Genomic DNA, 17,910 nt, shown 5'->3' on the forward strand with positions numbered 1-17,910 from the left:
GCATACCTTATTGGACACCCCAACATAAACAGCAAAACCAAGTTCTTAATGATGCTGATCCACAAACAAAGTCCAGTCCCCGTGTTTAAATGAAATCTATGTATTCTTTTTATTAAGGATTGGGTAAGCTGACATAATGAAAACACATAACTGAAAACAAATTTACACTGACTGTATGACTACTGTCCTAAGCCATTACAACAGTTCGCTGACAGTAACTGGTAATTTGGAAAATAACTTAATCCAGCAGAACAAAAAAACATCGTCAGTAGTACTGAATATATCTCTCTCATATATATATATATATATATATATATATATATATGTATCTATATATAGGTTTGCACAATCAGGGAGCAAGGCACATAATGAAATGAGAGCGTACATTTAAGCAGAAGAAAATAGCAACAAAGCTGAAAGAAAAATTGTAACTTCACCTTTACTGAGCTGTGCATAATCGCTTGAATAATGTCCCCTCTATCAGGTACTTTATAATGCAGTTCCTTTTGCCTTCTTTTTCATGCTTTAAAAAACTATATTCCTACATTGTATCTATTTATTTATGGCAAAGCTCCCACAGCCTAGGTATCACTGTAAGCCTTGACTCCATTTTTCAAGAAATGGGAAAAGGAGCAATCCCAGTTAAATATGTGCAATTTTCCTTTAAAACAGTAAACAGTGTTTTTACAACATTTAGCACAAGCTGATGATATTGTACTGTACATTTCTATAAAAGGAGTTCACTAGTGGCCAATGATGAAATTAAGCAAAATTGTTTGAAACATTCCAGTTAATGCTTATTTTCTAGGAGGGATTATTTACAAGTACAAAAAAAGATACAGGAAGTAGGTAGGAATCATGAAAAATGGCAGTTTTTGGTATTAGGTTACAATAAATCTGACAAACAATGGACAGTTCCCAAAATGCAAAGACTTTCTGTAAGTGCTGCAAGCATGTTCTGCCTAAGAAGAGGTTGAGGCTTCAACAGTAGAAAGCTTGGTATTAACAGCCATCCGTGATCAACACGGTCACTTCTGAACTTAGCCATCTTTTAATATGTAGCATTTGCCATCACCCTGACTCGACTCACTTCTCTAAATGTCTTTGGTAGAAAGCGGCCAGACCCCATTCAGGTAGATGAAGCCATCTCTTGTGAGACAGACGCTTTATCTATTTCTGCACAAACTACAAATACTCATCTTCCTTCTCTTTCATTAGCACCTCAAAGTTTGCTTGTTGGATTTTTTTTTTTTTAATGCTATTTCTCCAAAAGAGTTCAAGGCACTGGGGATTATAGCAGTTAGTGTCTTCTCTTCAACAAAGAGGAAACAAATTGGAGATTTTTTTCCCTTATGTGTTTATCAAGTATATTGTTTTTATTTAGCAAATTTATTCTACAGCTAAATTTTAGGTTTCTTTTACATATAGACCTTCCAATGGTACATTGAGAACACAGAACTTGTTTAGTTGGAAGGGACAGACTGGTAAAGGTGTAGAAATGTTCTTCTATTGGATTTTTAAAGGAAAACAAATCTTAAAAGTTAGTGGGATATTTATTCGCATCTCTCTAATTCATCACATCAATTTGAATGATCACATACTCCTACAGGGTTAGGGATAACCCACTTTATATAAATGATGTAAAGCGTATAAAACAAAAGTCCAAGTGTTGAGAGGTACTTGCAACCTAGCAGGGAGTTCTAGAAATAGACCTCTTCTAGTATACAAATCCGGGTTATTATCCTTACTTCAAGCAAATCATTACACCTGTAATCAAACAGGAGGACCACACAGGCTTAACTGGTCTGAACCTGAATAAAATCTGAGACATTATATCAGTTATAATTTATTAGCTCTGAAGGTATATGAAAAAATTAACAAACTAGGGAAAGGTTTTTTGTTTAAAATCACCTGTTTGTAACAAATTGCTTTTAGCTGAGGAAAAAAGGTGACAAACAGTTCTGTTGGCTTGACAGTCAAATAAAACCAATCTATACCATTACCTGACACTTTTTTCCAGGCTAATTTATATTCTTACACCCTTGACACAAGTTTATTAGCAGTTGTATTCTCCCAGAAAAGCAGCTTCTGAAACTCTAATTGGATGCAAAGCTTGAGCTCTCTTAATCTTGATCTTTAGTTATTGCTCTATGGGAATTACTCATGATCTAATTTTGTTTAAACTTTCTTGATAAACTCGGCATTGTTTTTAGTGGCAAATAAACTTTCATAGAGAGGACTTCCAAGATAGTTCACAGCTTTAGCTGAGCATGCCATCAGTGGGCAGGAGCTCCTTGATATTAGAGGGCGATAAAACACCATCCTGTCTACGTTACTTTGAAATTTTCTGATGAAAATTGTTTCCTGTTATTTTTAAGTCACCAATCTTTAAGAAGTCCCAGAAGTTGGAAAAACCCAATTTATGTTAAGTGGGTACCTATAAAAGCCGTAAGAATATTTTTCTTAAGGGAAAATTATAACATCTGAAGAAATAATGTATTTGGGTAGTAAAAGCCCAGATGAATAAAATTTCAATACAGAATAGTCTAGCATTTAATATTTTTTATCTAGAACCTAGTGTCTGTTGTTTTATTAACCAAATAGGTTCTGTGCCCTTCAGAGTTGGTGCCAAAACTTTAAACACAGGGTGATCCGATTCTGAAATTACCTGTGGTAAAGGTTAAGGGTGTCACTAGCTGAAACAGGCACCTGTTCGCACTGCCCTCGACAGCAGGCTTTTCACTCTTCAGTACAGCCACGTCAGCTGTCCAGATTTTCTTCTCTGACCAGAAGCAAGACACATGGGGCTGGAAGAGCTGCTGAGCAGAAGGCAGGAAGAAGGCACAGTACCAGTGTCCTCTGGCAGTAGGTGTTCTCCACCGGCGCACCAGAGAGAAGTTACAAAAATAACAGAAGTCTGAAAAGAACCCCACAGAACTACATCCCAACAAAAATCCCACCCTACTAGGGAATAAAAAGCTAGAAGTATAATCTAATGTATTATTTTGGTCTTTTTTTTTTTAATTATTCAGCGTTTCACATAAAACAAAGGGAGAAAAAGTTGATGAATAGCCTTTTCTGTCTTTGGAGAAATGTAAAGGCTTGTTTTAGACAAGCCACTGGACTGCGGTATAAATGACATAGTTCCTCCTCTGGCCCTGCTCTCTGCTTGCTGCCATATTCTAAAGGATGTCTGCTCTTTCCGGAAAGTTGTGCATCAGAAGCATTGGTTCGGACGGCTATTGGGACCGACAGAAACCAAGAAGTCCTAGGGAACCCCCCACTGAACAAACCAAGGCTGTATCTTAGGGCTCAAATCATGGGTGAAAGAAGACAGAGAACATTATTGGTTTTCCCCTACAGGAGAGTTGAAGTCCACCTTCATATAAAATAAAGACCATCACCACAACAAAAACCCTAGGGATGAGTATTTTTATCATTGGATTCCTATTAGTAACTTTACCCAACAAATTAAGGGTGATTCTTAGAATATAAAGCTGTAGGCAGAAAGAACACCATGGGAAACTACATCACTCATGAGTTACAGTGGAGCTTGGCAATCCGTCTCAACGGAGATTGCTGTGCATGCCTAAATTAACAATGCAGATGTGTTGAAGGTCACTTCATAAGCCTAAGAATATCAAGCACACAGAACTTTGAGAACAAATGAAAAGATCCAAAAAGTATCTTTTAAAGAAGCAGGGCTTTGAAAAATGCACAATGGTATTCTTATTGCTTTATAACCACCTGAATTGCTGACCAATATCCTAGAGATAGGGCGGGGGGGGGTGCCACTTCATATTCTCGATGATGCAGTACTTTTGGAGGTGGGTTTATAGGAATGCCTTGTGTATCTAGTACATGTTTTGCTTATTCTTAAATTATTTACTATCTCTGCCCCACTGCACTGACCTCACTTTTTCTTTATGGGACAATGTCCAAGATTTTTGCAGTTTCCACTGGTAATCCTTATTCACAACAGGTAGAGACTTTCATTACAAGATGTGCTCATTTATCACTGCTGGGATGGCTAGTTCTTATTGTTTTAAGAGCAGCTCTGAGGTTGCATTTCTAACAGTCACTTTATCATCATAAACTGATGAGACACATTTCTCTCATATACCAAGAAAAACTCTCAGGACAAAAAAAAAAAAAAAAGAAAAGAAAAAAAGCATAAGCATAGCGTGAATTGTAGTGTGTCATTAGAGCCAGGATTCCATGTTCTACCAACTGCACATGCATAATATGTAATGTCACTGATGTACTTGACTACACTACTCCATCGGAACACCTGGTAACCTGGACAAATCTCCACAGCCAGGCTACAGCAAGCAAGAATCCTAGTGTGCTCCAGTAGCTAAGGATGAAATTGCCAAAAACCTCATTTTCCCCTCCCTCTCCTACAGTCCCATACTTAAATGAATTCTTTGTTCTACACAGCAGTCCATACACAATGATACCCACACAGGGGTCAATTCTGTTTTTTTCCTAATCACCCATCCTAGAGCAACATACAAAAACACATTTCAGAAGGTGATTTTGTTCTGTGTAATGAGCACTGTGTCAGACATGGGATGTGTATATTTGATACAGCAATTGTCTACAGATCTCTACTATCAACATCTACCTAAAGCACACACTGTAAGATAACTGGTGACCCAAAGACATACTGGGATGGAGCATTCCAGGGGTACTGTGTCAGATATTCTCTTCAACAAATCAAAACAAGGATCACGAAGCCAAGCTTGATGAGGCTTCACAAAGCTCATGAAAAAGATTCCAACAGTACAAAAAGAATTATCCGGGATTACAGCACTCCATTATCCGTGGATGGCAGGCAAAGAGCTTACCTGTGACTGAACACATCCTAGATACAGGTGTGATCATGGCAGCACGACTCAGCTAGAATGCCTTAGTTCCATGACCTGTTTACTCTGTGCCCCGCCATGGACAGACGCAGCATCTGTGACGACTTCCCCGTACTGTGCTACTGACCCACCCACGATGCTGACAGTTTCCTGACTTAAAGTGCCCCTTCACGTATGAGTGATGAAGTGTCAGCCAAGCAGTTCGAACGTCAGCCAACTGGGGAAAAAACAAACACAAAAGTCCCATCGATACACCAAACATTCTGTTGTCTTCTCAAACTGAGAAACAGCACATGATACGTCTATTCCTTAATATATAATATACAACATGCACAGAGAAGCTGCACATGGACACTTACAAAATGCCTTCTAAGTAAGTCATTAGAAGTTTTTGGTCCAATCCACATGATAGATAATAGAAATCATAAGGGACAGGACACACATCCCCTTCCATGCCTCTTCCACCCAAAATACACTAGCCCGTTTTCAGATTAGGAGCGAAAAGGAATAAATAGACTCACTCTCAGCTATATATATACATATACACAAACATATATGTATACATATATATATACATATACACACACACTATCTCTATATATGTATAGCTCTGTGTGTCCACGAACATGTACACACACACATAGCTGGATACTACCTGAATACAAACATCATACTAGGAGGCTCTGAACACCAGAATTCATAGGTGATCAGTTGAGCTGATTGTAGAACTGATTACAGACACCATGAAAATAAAGTCCTATGGTAGCAACTACCAGTCTCTTGAGAGCTTGGTATTCTGGTCTCTCTTGGGGGGAGCGGGAGGGGGTCCTCTCCGCAACGTTGCATAGCCCGATATATGACTACCTCCGTAACTAGCTTTCTGTTGATCAGAAAGCAGCTCAGGGGGGGGCGGGGGCAACGCCATGTCATCCATGGTGGCTGTGGGTTCTGCTCTGGATACCCGGGAGGAAGAGAGCGAGCCATGCCGAGTGATGGACTTCCGTTGCAGTGTCCTGTTGAGGTCGGCTAGGAATCCAGGCTGGACACTAAGGCTGGATTTGGGAGAGGTGGGCACTTGTGGCACAGCTGCGGCCATTGCCGGCTGCTCCGAGATCTCCGCTTGAGTGAGGCGGGTGCTGTCGTTCCGCTTGGGGCGTGTGGGTGGAGGCGCCTTCTTCATGGATGTTTTGGACCATGGCTGTGGTTGAGGATTAACAACTGCCACTTTAGGCGAGGTGTTTCCCGAGAACACAGCTGGAATCTCTATGGGGGGCAGAGGAAGGTCTATTTCAGGTGGAGGGGGTGGAAAGTCAGAGTCGGATGGAGGAGAAGGAAACTCTACCACAGAGTCCTTTCCACGCCCACTCAGAACAGACGCTTTTGTCGACACACACCCTTGCTGGAGAATTCCGGGAAGGTTGACTCCAGAAAGATGGAGTTTTCCAGGTTTGGGGGGCGCTGCTGGAGGTGGTGGGGTCTCTTTGCTGGGAGACCCTGAGGGTTCTGCTGGCGACGCAAACTTGCTCACTAGACTGTCCACTGAGGGTCTTTTAGGCTCAGGGTGCTCTGTACAACTGCTGGACTTAATGCTGGAGTTTCGCTGTGGGGTTGGGGGAGGTTTCTTTGCCCCAGGGCTGGATGTCTTACTGGTCTTTTTGCCTGGAGATCCACTTTTGTCCGAGGCAGGAGAAACTGTGGGTGTAGTTGTCAGGGGAGGCGGGGCTGGGGCGGGGGCTGGTGGTGGTGGCGGCGGTGGTGGAGGAGGGGGAGGTGGAGGAGGAGGAGGTGGTGGAGGAAACACCAGGCTGCTCTCAGGAGGAGGAGGAGGGAAATCCGGAGAGGGGACAGGGATAGAGCTGGGCTGCCACTTGGGTTTTGCTTTCACAGCAGGAGGGGACTGTGGGGCCACATTTGTGGAGGGAGGCTTGAAGGGTGGCTCCCCAGGGGGAGGGGCTGGAGGGGGTGGAAACTGGCTGGCTATCTGCTTCACAACGGAGGGCACGGAGGGCACGGGGGATAGAGGAGAGGGAGGTGGTTTTACACAGAAGCTCTGCTGCTTGGGTAACGTGGGTGGGGGGACCGGACCTGGGGGAGCAGGGGGAGAGGGTGGAATATGGGAAACAGGAAAAGCTGGCTGCTTCTTTGCTGGTGGGGCTGGAGGAGTAGGTGTGGGTGGCACAGCTTGCGTCATAACAGGTGGCACAGTCTTGGCGCTGGTCGGTGGGGGCAGAGTCACAAGGGGTTTGGGGGGTGCTTGGGGAGGGAGGGGCCCGGGGGTAGGAGGGGGTGGTGGTGGCGTTGGAGGAGCCACTTGAGTGGTGTGCTGAACGTAATGAATCTTCAGTGGAGGAGGTGGGGGGCTGAACTGTGGGAGGGACGGGGTGCAGGGTGCTGGTTTGAGCTGGGCCATAGCTGAACCCGGGGTGGGCGGTGGGGGTGGAGGAGGCGGTGGGGGAACGACTCCATTGGGGGGCACCAGGATCTGAGGCTTTCCTGACTGTGAGGTGGAGGCCAGAGACTGCATCACTGAGGGTGCAGGAGGCTTGAATAGGGGTCCTGAGTGCTGAGAAGCGTTCTGCAGCCTGGTTATTGTGCTGTACTTGACAAACATTGGGGCTGCTGAGCCCGCAGAAGGTGCAGATTGGCTGGGCAGGGGAGGGGGAGGTGGGGGGGGCGGGGGTGGGGGCGGAGGGGGTGGTGGGGGTGGGGGCGGTAGAGGTGGGGAAGGCTGTGAGGCAGTGTGGGGCGTGACCAGTTTGGGCTGTGGGGATAAAGGGGGCACAAGTGAAGTGTAGGGTCGATTCATAGACTCCATTCTGGCCTAAAAGGAGCATAAAAGGGAGGTGGGGTGGGAGAGAGAAAACACAACAAACACCAGTTACAGAGGTAAGCTTTGACTGTGTAAAACTAAACAGCAAGGAATCTGGGACATGCGAGAAAGGACTCAGCAGCAGGCCGGTGTCAGGAAGGTGAAAATTAAGACTCCCTGGCAACAAGGGCACAGGGAATTTGTTCACTCCGCAATACTCTCAAAGGGCAAGGCTGACTAACAACCTAAGAAAAATGTCCTGCAGGTCAGTGCTGGGAGGTCTGATTTCTGAGCCCTGTTTTCACACACCTGCACACTGACCCCACCCGGACTGTGGCCAGGGGGGATGTGATGGCTCGAGTTCACCTTTCGGTCCATTGCTGCATCCACATCAAGCAGATGCCATAACTGGGTTTAGGAGTGCTGGCGGAGGGCCTCCCGAGGAATGAGGATGACTTTTTGATGCTAGCAAGCTGACACGTGAGAGTATGAGAATGTTCAGCAGGCGTGCACAGTCACACAGGAATGAATGAGCTTGACACACACACTCGTGTTCGTGTGAGACACTTGCATCCAACATGCACAGAAGTCCAGCAATGCAGGTAAAGGGGGGGCATTCTTTACATTTGTTTTACTGGAAAATACATAAAGAAATGCTTTATAAACATTACAGCAAAAGATTATAAAAATGCCATACAGAAAAAGCCAGGAGAAAATGACAGGAAACCTTAGAAAACTAAAGGAAATATATCAAAAAATGAGAGCTAGAGTTTGCCAACAACCTGCTGACCAGCCCCTCTGGGCACCTCTGGCACTGCCCGAATTAGCACACCTGGGCACTTGTGTCATGGAGCCACTCATGCATGAATGTGGTTCAAGTATTTTTGAAAAGCGCAAAGGAAGGACCTTTGGTTTAATAAGTTTAGGTACACGTTTTAGGTTCTTTGAAACAAACTGTGAGGATCCAAGATAAACCATTTGTTTCCAAACTATGAATGATCTCTAATTAGCATCAAGAACGCTCAGGTTAGTAGACTAGAAGGCTCGTTACAGGGCTGAATTCTAATACCCATCAGGACACTCACATGTTTCCTTAAATACTGCACAAAGTAAAAGCATTAGTCTGCGAGACTTGGTTACAGGAGTCACCCAGGTTAATGTTTCCAAAGAACAGCCCCTGACCTTAACTTGACCCTGTCTTGGCTGCTGCAGGGATGCAGACCTTAGCTGTGCTGGCCTTCTCATTTGGCACCTGAGGCTGAGGTAACAAAGAAACACAGGTGGGGGTCAAGACAGATGGACCATCACTGCTGCATGGCAGGGTGCACGCTCCTTCTAAAACTACCAGACCAACTATGCTGCTTCATCACAGAGCATTTGGACTTTTTATGCTTTTATGTTTCTCTTTTCTCTTGGCCTTTCATTTAATATGTGCATGGTCATTAACACTATTAAAAATTCAGTAAGGGAGAAGACTTTTCTTTAAATATCAAAATTGCATAAATCTGCCTAACTACATATACAGAGTTAGTTATTAGCACCGGCTAAGGCTGTTTCATCCAAATTGATTAAGTGGGGAAAGGGAGACAGAATTAGTTCTTAAAAGTCTGAGCCCCTGATAAGGGAGTTCAACAAACTGTCAGTGTTTTGAGAATTCAGGTCATTAGGACCAATTTTCAAGTATTTATTTCTAAGACAAAGTGTTCCACCCCCACAATGGGCTAGTAATGCCTCTTGCTGAGAGGCAGTTAACACACCACTTAATGCAAATAAAGGAATAAATTAAGGGAAACTATCTATTTAATTCTCATTGATGAGTGTACTTGTGTAAGTGATTCAGACCAAAGGGGGAAAAAAAAATTATTGGGTAAAACTACAATGGTCAGGCCAGTTGTGCCACTGACCCCCAGTGATGGGTGAGCTATTCCTGCTGGCAAGTACAGCCAGAACACAGGGCTGCCCACAGAGCTCCAGAGGCAGTCTGATGTGATGTCTCTCACCCAGACTAAAGAACTTTTATATTTCTAAATAGTTCTGCAATAATTATAACTTGTCCTTCAGTGTCACTGAACAAGCTACCATATGAAGCTCAGGGATCCAAAATTTTAAAAGGATTAATTTTAATTTAGTCTTCTGCATGTACTAAAATTTGAGAAAATTCATCATTGTGCAGAAAAATGCCAAAAGGCATAAAAGAAGACAAAGGAATGAGTCTGAATAAATCACTGAACCATGAGCAGTTTCTCTGAAACAAAGTTAGGATGCTGGCACTAAATGGTATTGCTCCATCCAAATTAATTAACAGTGAGAAGGAAGAAATCATTATTCCTTACACATCTGAGTCATCGATAAAGTCATTAAATTGCCAGTTTGAGATCTTAGGTCATTAGAGCCAGTTCACAGATATCCCTTTCTGAAGAGAAGTCAAAGTAAAAAATACTAAAATAGGGCCAAGACAGAGTCCTAATAAAGGAATAAAAGAGCAACAAACTAAACCTATGGAACACCAGAGTCTTTTTATGTAAGTTAACATAAGTGTGTTACCTACCTTGCTGGACTCTTCCAACTGAGTGCCACGTTTCCAGGCTTCAGAGAAGATGGAGCTCACAATACTCTGGGAGCGGATGTGTCCTGCTGGCTGAGTATCAGACACTCCACTGTCAGATTGATTAGAATGATTTGACTGAGACTCTGTTTAAAACAGATTTTCAGAAATAGTATTAAATAAGTCGTTATTCCGACAGTGTGAATATGTACATTTAGAGAGCTCTTTTACACAAGATCAGATACTATGCAGAACTGCACAAGTTACTTTTACTCAACTGTTTCATTTAAACATGGTTTGAACCTTCCTCTAGAAAACTTCCCTTATCTTAGGGCCAGTAGGAAATCTTGATTCTTTTTGAACAATTCACCGTGACTGAGAATTACAATGAAAGGTTCATATACACATTACTGTATATTTATGTATATATATATATGTATATATGTATATATATATATACATTATACCTGACAACCCTGAAGAGGTGTTCTTGCCTTGCCTGGAGACCAGGCTTTGGTGTAGCTGCTGCTTTGTGGTGCCAAAACCCGAATCCCTAGAAAACACTTCTCACTTGAGTGTAAGGTTGCTGGGAATGGTGGAGGATATACTGCAATCTGCCTGGCATTCCAGGTGAGGGATGGGGGAGATACTGTCACTGGACCCCAAGTCAGGTAAAATAACCATGCAGAAGGAAGCACCTAGTCCAATGGCTGACATCTGGTAGAGATTCAGATGTTAAAGCTAGTCCCATTCAAGGACTCTGTGGAGGGGGTATTATTAGATTGCTTTATCAAGTCCAGCCAACAAGCAGTACAGAGATGTAGCCACAAACTCCTTTGGATAAAATTGAGACATGTCCTTAGGCAAAAAATACAGGATAAAACCCATGCAGTTTTTTTCTTCATCATTCAATTGCTGAGTCTTTTTTAAGTCCAGTATAATTAACATAGTTATATTAGTTTCAGGTGTACAATATAGTGATTTAATAATTCTATACATTACTCAGTGCTCATCGTGGTAAGTGCACTCCTTAATCCCCTCACCTCTTTCACCCCTCCCCCTCAACTCACCTCCCCCCTCCAGTAGCCATCAGTTTGTTCTTTATAGCTAAGAGTCTATTTCTTTCTTTCCTTTGCTTGTTTGTTTTGTTTCTTAAATGCCCTATGTGAGTGAAATCATTTGGTATTTGTCTTTCTCTGACTTATTTTGCTTATTAGCATAATACTCTCTAGCTCCATCCATGTTGCTGCAAATAGCAAGATTTCATTTTTTATGGCTGAACAGTAGTCCAGTTGTGTGTGTCTGTGTCTGTATCTACATCTACCACGTCTTATCCACTCATCTATTGATAGACATCTGCGCTGCTTCCATAGTTCTTCCATAGTTTGGCTATTCTAAAAATGCTCCCATAAACACAGGGGTGCGTAAATCCTTTTGTACTAGTGTTTTTGTATTCTTTGGGTAAATACCCCTGTAGTGTGATTCCTGGATTGTAGGGTAGTTCTATTTTTAATTTTTTGAGGAATCTTGATACTGTTTTCCACAGTGGCTGTGCACCAATTTGTGTTCCCACCAACAGTGCACAAGGGTTCCTTTTTCTCCACATCCTCATCAATACTTGCTTCTTGTGTAATTGCGTTTTTTTTTTTTTTTTTTTTTTTAAGTTACAACTCCACTAGCCTCCTGCATCCCTACTTAATTACTAACCGGAACAACAGCCTATTAGATAGGAGGCTGGAACGTGTGAATCCTTGCACTCTCTTCAGCATTTATGTATATGATTTTATAATTTATATTAAAAGTCTGCATAATACTTAACACTGTATAAGGAAGGTTGATGCTGAACTAGGAAAAGGCACATCATTTCATAAAATGTGTGGAAGCACCTGCATTAAGGCTTTATGAATTTAAAAAAATATTATGGCATCTTTTTTCCTCAATCTTTCCCTTAATTTCTTTTTCTAAAATCTTATACTCTTATCCTGCCTTTCTCAATCCATCATCTCAAAGTGTCTTCCTCCTCTTTAATAAACATTTCCAGAATAGTCTTAGATTTATGGAAAAGTTGCAAAGCTAGTACAGAGTACCTATATACCTAGAAACCAATTTACCTCATTATTAACTTTCTACATTACCACGGTACATTCGTCACAACTAAGGAACTGAAACTCATACATTACTATTAACTAAACTCTAAACTTTATTTGGATTTCACTAACTTTTCTGTAATGTCTGTGTCTGTCTGTCTGTCTATTTATTTATTTAGATCCAGGATCCCATCTAGGATACGACATTATACTTAGTTGTCATGTCTCCTATGATGGTTTCTCAGGCTTTCCTTGTTTTTGATGACCTTAACAGTTCTGAGGAGTACTGGGTCAGGTATTTTACAGAATGTATCTCAGTTCTGATTTTCTCCTGTTTTTCTTTTGATTAGACTGAGTTATTAAATTTGGAGAGGAAGACCAAGAGATGGAAAGCACCAATCCCATCACATTATGTGAAGGGTACATGCTATCAATAGAATGTATTACTGAAGATACTGACCTTGATCACTTGACTAGGGTACTGTTTGTCAGGTTTCTCTACTGTAAAGTTACTCCCCCCCCCCTCCAACTATCCTCTTTGGAAACAAGTCACCTTGCACAACCAAACTTAAGGAGGTGTGGAATAAGGTCCATCTCCTTGAGGGCAAAATGTCTACATAAACCATTTAGAATCTTCCATAGAGAAAATCTGTCTCTCATTCATTCATTCATTCATTCATTCAATAATGTTTATCAGTACGGACTGGTGGCTGTTAATTTTATAATTTGAATTATAACCTTATACTATGTTCTTCTGTTGCTCAGATTGTTTCATCTTTGGCCCCTGCACATTTCCTCAAGTTGGCTCCTGTGTCCCTTTCACACAGCTCCATCACTGTGTCTTTTGAGTCATCAGAAGCTGCTTCAGGTTCATCTTATTCTCTGCCAGGGCCCTAAATCAGCTATTTATCAAAGAGCCCTAGTTCCTCTTTTCTGGGAAGTGGTATTAGAAAACCAAGATCAAGGTATTCTGTATTTTCATTGCTACTGAGGTGTCACAGCTCCTAGTTCTCAAGGGACAGCACTAGGAAATACATTCACGTAAATTAATCCATGTATTACACATTCTTCATTTTGCTCCTTCTTAGAGATGAGATAGTCCTACAACTTTTTAGTCAACTACTTCTTTTTGAAAAAGTCCATGTTTTTAAAATAGAATTTCCTTAGGGACACCTGGGTGGCTCAGGGTTGAGCATCTATCTGCCTTTGACTCAGGTCATGATCCTGGCTGGGGTCCTGGGATCAAGTCCTGCATCAGGCTCCCCACAGGGAGCATGTTTCTCCCTCTGCCTATGTCTCTGTCAATAAATAAAAATCTTAAAAAAAACAAAAACAAAAAAGAATTTCCTTAAAGCGTATACACATAACCAGGTAAAAACATACACTAAAATATTAATTTATATGTTATACTAATAAATAATGAGGGTTTGTTTGTTTTTTGTTTTTTTTTCAAATACTTCCTAAAATTATTTCTTTCATGAGGTATGATGTCAGATCAAAAAAATACTCTGCTTTTAGAGGACATAGTTATCATTCATGGAATACTCTGAAGGGAAAGCAGCCTTTATTTTTAAGGTGTGATAATAGCTAACTTGTTTAAGGATGTGGGAATCTGAAAATAAGCACCTTTTGAGTATCACTGATTTCTTGTGAAACTTTAGTAAGTTTAGTAAGTTAAACAGCTTCCTTAACTGTGATACTGAACCAATTCTAGTTATTTCTACTCTGCTGAAATGTCAGGAAACCTGTGGGGAAAGCAGGTAGTTTCATCACGGATTCTGAATATGGAGACTTTCTCCAAGCAACTTTTCTATCCCCAATTATGCATCAACAGTTGTTGTTTAGCAGTATGATGGAGTTTGAAATAAACTTTACAAATATATATAACAAGACTCCTGGATTTACAATTCTATATACTGGTGTTCCATATCAAATATAGTTGTGAACTAGCCCATGATACTGTCCCCTCTAACCACCAAAACAAAATTTATTTTATAATTTAAACATTAGGAACGGCTCTGGTTTTAAGAACCTTGCTGAAATAACCAGGCCTCGGGTCAGTCTATAGAATGTCTTCATATTGGCTTTCAGCATTTCAAAATACCTGGGATGCTTGAAGAACTGGATCCTGATTTAATGCTGGAGCTGGATAAGGAAGTCCAATCATAAGCTGACTCTGTCCTCTTCAAGGCTTCTTGATAGTTCATGTAGAGCTGTTTCCCATACTAAACAGAAAGCAGTAAATGAATACATCTGAACTTTACTGGATATGATACAGATGGACAAGGTAAGAAAGGGGGATACTTTTTTGTTTGCTAATTCATAGTTTACATTAAAATTAATACCTATAGTACTTCAAAAATTATTTTAACACCAGTAAGTTACCATCTACTCTTATTTTTCCTCATTTTAAGAAAGGCAGCAAGAAGTTAACACTTGATTTGTTCACTATCAATATAAAGATTTGTTATTCCTAAGGCAATTTTGATTTTATAGCTATAATAAATTTTATTTTTGCTTAATGCACATAAATATTCCCTTATATATTATGTGTAATCATCTTCAAGGTATCTTAAAATTTTTTTTAAATACTTTCTTTTTTTTATAATGGTTTTAGGTTCACAGCAAAATTGAGAGGAAGGTAGAGAAATTCCCCAAATGCCTCCTGCCACTGTCTATGCACAATCTCTCTCATTTATCAATATTCACCACCAGAGGGTGCATTTGTTTCAATCAATGAACCTACATTAACACATAATAATCAAAATCCACAGTTTACCTCAGGTTCACTCTTGGTGTTGTACAGTCTACAAGTTTGGAGAAATGTATAATGACATGTATTCACCATTACAGTATCACCTACAGTATGAATATTTTCACTGCCCTAAAAATCCTGTGTGTCTTGCTTATTCATCCCCCTAACTCCTACCATGAAGTGATTTAAATCTCAAAAAACTTCTTTTCCTTAGGCTAACCTCTGCTATATAAGAATCATATAACGTGTTCTTCAGAGCCAAAATAAATCACTCTGATATACACAAGCATTTACCAGTGATATTATGCCGTGTATACCAACCCCGCATCAAAGAAAAAAGATGTTAAGACCTAAAACTTAGGCTTCAGAAAACACTGACAAAATAATAAAATCATGAACCTGACAATCAAAACCATATCATGAAACTTCATTATCCTATCATCAAACTGAAAAAAAACCCACCCTACCTTTGCAATGCGGATACCATTGACCCACTGATGCAGGGTCCTCACATCATCACAACAAAGGTACTTGATGTATTGAGATTTCTTCTGGATCTGTGGGTGCTGCAAGAGTAAAGGCAAAGTTCAATTCAGTACCCTGAAGAACTAAAGAAAAATTCTATCAAAACTCTGTCAAAACTTAAATACATCCTGACAAGTCATAGGCTATCAGAGCTAAGGCCAAAAATAATTTATACCACTTATATGGCCATAAACCCAAATAAAATGGCCCATAAGTATTTTTACAAAATAAACTATAGAGCAGAGCTCTAGGTGGCTCAAGTTGGCTGAGACCAACTCTTTGTTGTTGTTGTTGTTAAAGGTTTTATTTGAGTGAGAGACAGAGGGAGCGGGAGCAAAGGGGAGGAGCAGAGTGAGAAGGAGAAACAGACTCCCCACTAAGCAGGGGACCCAACATGGAGCTCGATTTCAGGACCCTGGGATCATGACCTGAGTTGAAGACAGATGCTCAACCAACAGCCACCCTGGTGCCCCTAGGAGCCAACTCTTGATTTTGGCTCAGATTATGATCTTAGGGTTATGAGATTGAGCCCCTGCTGAGGATTCTCTTTCTCTCCCTCAGTCCCTCCCTCTCTAAAAAAATAAATAAAAATACATTTTAAAAACTAAAAAAAAAAAACCCAAAACTACAAAGAAACTTGTATTTTAGGTCAAGATATGCAACTTAAAAAATACCTTTATAGCATGGCAAATCTCCAAATACCCCTTCTATATTTCAGAGAAACAAAGTCCATCAAGGTTAATAAAGTCAATAGAATTCTTCATCAAGAAGAGTATGAAAAGGGAAGATTTTGATTTCACCTCAAATCCACTGGAATTAGGAATTCAGAAGACTCCAAAATGAGAGGGTGTTTGATAAAGCTTCTAGTGCTTCTCTGGGGTGAACCAATGGATGGGGTGGGTGGAGTGCAGGGCACAGCACCTGGGCCACAAGTGGGTGCTCACACCTGATGCAGTGGTGTCCCCTGCTGTGGACTAAGCACTGCTCTGCACCCGTCTACCCTCTTAGCACATGCCCTCCAAGGAACCAGCAGTTTTTCAACTGCATCATCAGATTCAGTTTTCACAACCCAATATACTTTTCAGCAGCAGTTTGGATTGGGATGACTGACTAGACCAACTACACAATGCAAGAGCTAGAACAGACTTAAGGTATTTTAACTGTACTGGACCACAACCACTAGTTCCCTGGAAAGAAAAACCTTAAATCACACTTGGTTCTGGATGTAATGGTCATTAATTATTTCTCTTTTCAGTTATTCTGAAATCTTATTTTATTATTATTATTTTTAAAGGTTTTATTTATTTATTCACAAGAGACAGAGAGAGGAGAGGGAGATGCAGAGACACAGGCAAAGGGAGAAGCAGGCTCCACACAGGGAGCCGGATGTGGGACTCAATCCTGGGACTCCAGGATGATACCCTGGGCTGAACGCAGGCGCTAAACTGCTGAACCATCCAGGGATCCCCTGAAATTTTTTTTTAAAGGCTACATTTTACCTGAGGAAATATTTAAGATTATGTTCAATTATACGAGGCTTTAAAGATTCTCTAACCATAATTGTAGAAATCCTTGCAATCAATAAAATAAGCAATTTGGATAAGTTCTTAATGCTGTAGAAATAGATGGCCACCCATATCTGTATTGTTAAAGATCAGTCTTGGGGTGCCTGGGTAGCTCAGTCAGTTAAGCACCTGACTCTTAATTTTAGCTCTGGTCATGATCTCAGGATTATGCTATTGAGCCCTAAGTCAGACTCCATGCTAGGTATGGAGTCTTTAAAATTCTTGCTCTCCCTCTGCCCCTCCCTCCACCCTGCTCACTCTTGCATGTGCTCTCTAAAAAAATAATAAAATAAATCAATCTCTCTAATCTACAATGGGAGAAATTTAAATCCATTTATTCATTTGTTCTATTGTATACATTGCTTTATAGAGCTCCCATAATAAAACATTTAATACCAAAACTGATTTAGTTATTAAAGGCTAGAGTGAAAGTTTTATTTTTTTTTAAATTTATTTATTATTTATGATAGTCACAGAGAGAGAGAGAGAGAGAGAGAGAGAGAGAGAGAGGCAGAGACACAGGCAGAGGGAGAAGCAGGCTCCATGCACCGGGAGCCCGATATGGGATTCGATCCCAGGTCTCCAGGATCGCGCCCTGAGCCAAAGGCAGGCGCCAAACTGCTGCGCCACCCAGGGATCCCCTAGAGTGAAAGTTTTAAACAGTAAATCCTCAACAAAGATTGCAGCAAACAACATGGATGGAACTCGAAAGTATTATGCTAGGTGAAATAAGTCAATCAGAGAAAAGACAAATAC

At 41.0% G+C, this 17,910-nt stretch overlaps 1 protein-coding gene across 6 annotated transcripts in view; it reads right to left on the bottom strand.

The window, feature by feature from the left end:
• Nucleotides 1–84: 84 nt before the first annotated feature.
• RAPH1 (Ras association (RalGDS/AF-6) and pleckstrin homology domains 1) overlaps nt 85–17,910 on the bottom strand; it is a 96,093-nt gene continuing 78,267 nt past the window's right edge. For 4 of the 6 annotated variants that reach the window (XM_055345286.1, XM_055345285.1, XM_055345283.1 and 1 more), the window contains 4 exons: nt 15,532–15,630; nt 14,414–14,534; nt 10,226–10,368; nt 85–7,689 (listed from right to left, as the gene is read on the bottom strand). In XM_055345286.1, the coding sequence (XP_055201261.1) occupies nt 5,638–7,689; nt 10,226–10,368; nt 14,414–14,534; nt 15,532–15,630 (2,415 nt within the window). In that variant the 3' untranslated portion in view covers nt 85–5,637. Of the gene's footprint in view, nt 8,334–10,225; nt 10,369–14,413; nt 14,535–15,531; nt 15,631–17,910 lie in introns of all 6 variants that reach the window. The other 2 variants (XM_055345288.1, XM_055345287.1) reach the window with 2 other exon arrangements.

This window comes from Nyctereutes procyonoides, unplaced genomic scaffold (assembly GCF_905146905.1).
Source record: "Nyctereutes procyonoides isolate TBG_1078 unplaced genomic scaffold, NYPRO_anot_genome, whole genome shotgun sequence".
NCBI lineage: Eukaryota > Metazoa > Chordata > Mammalia > Carnivora > Canidae > Nyctereutes > Nyctereutes procyonoides.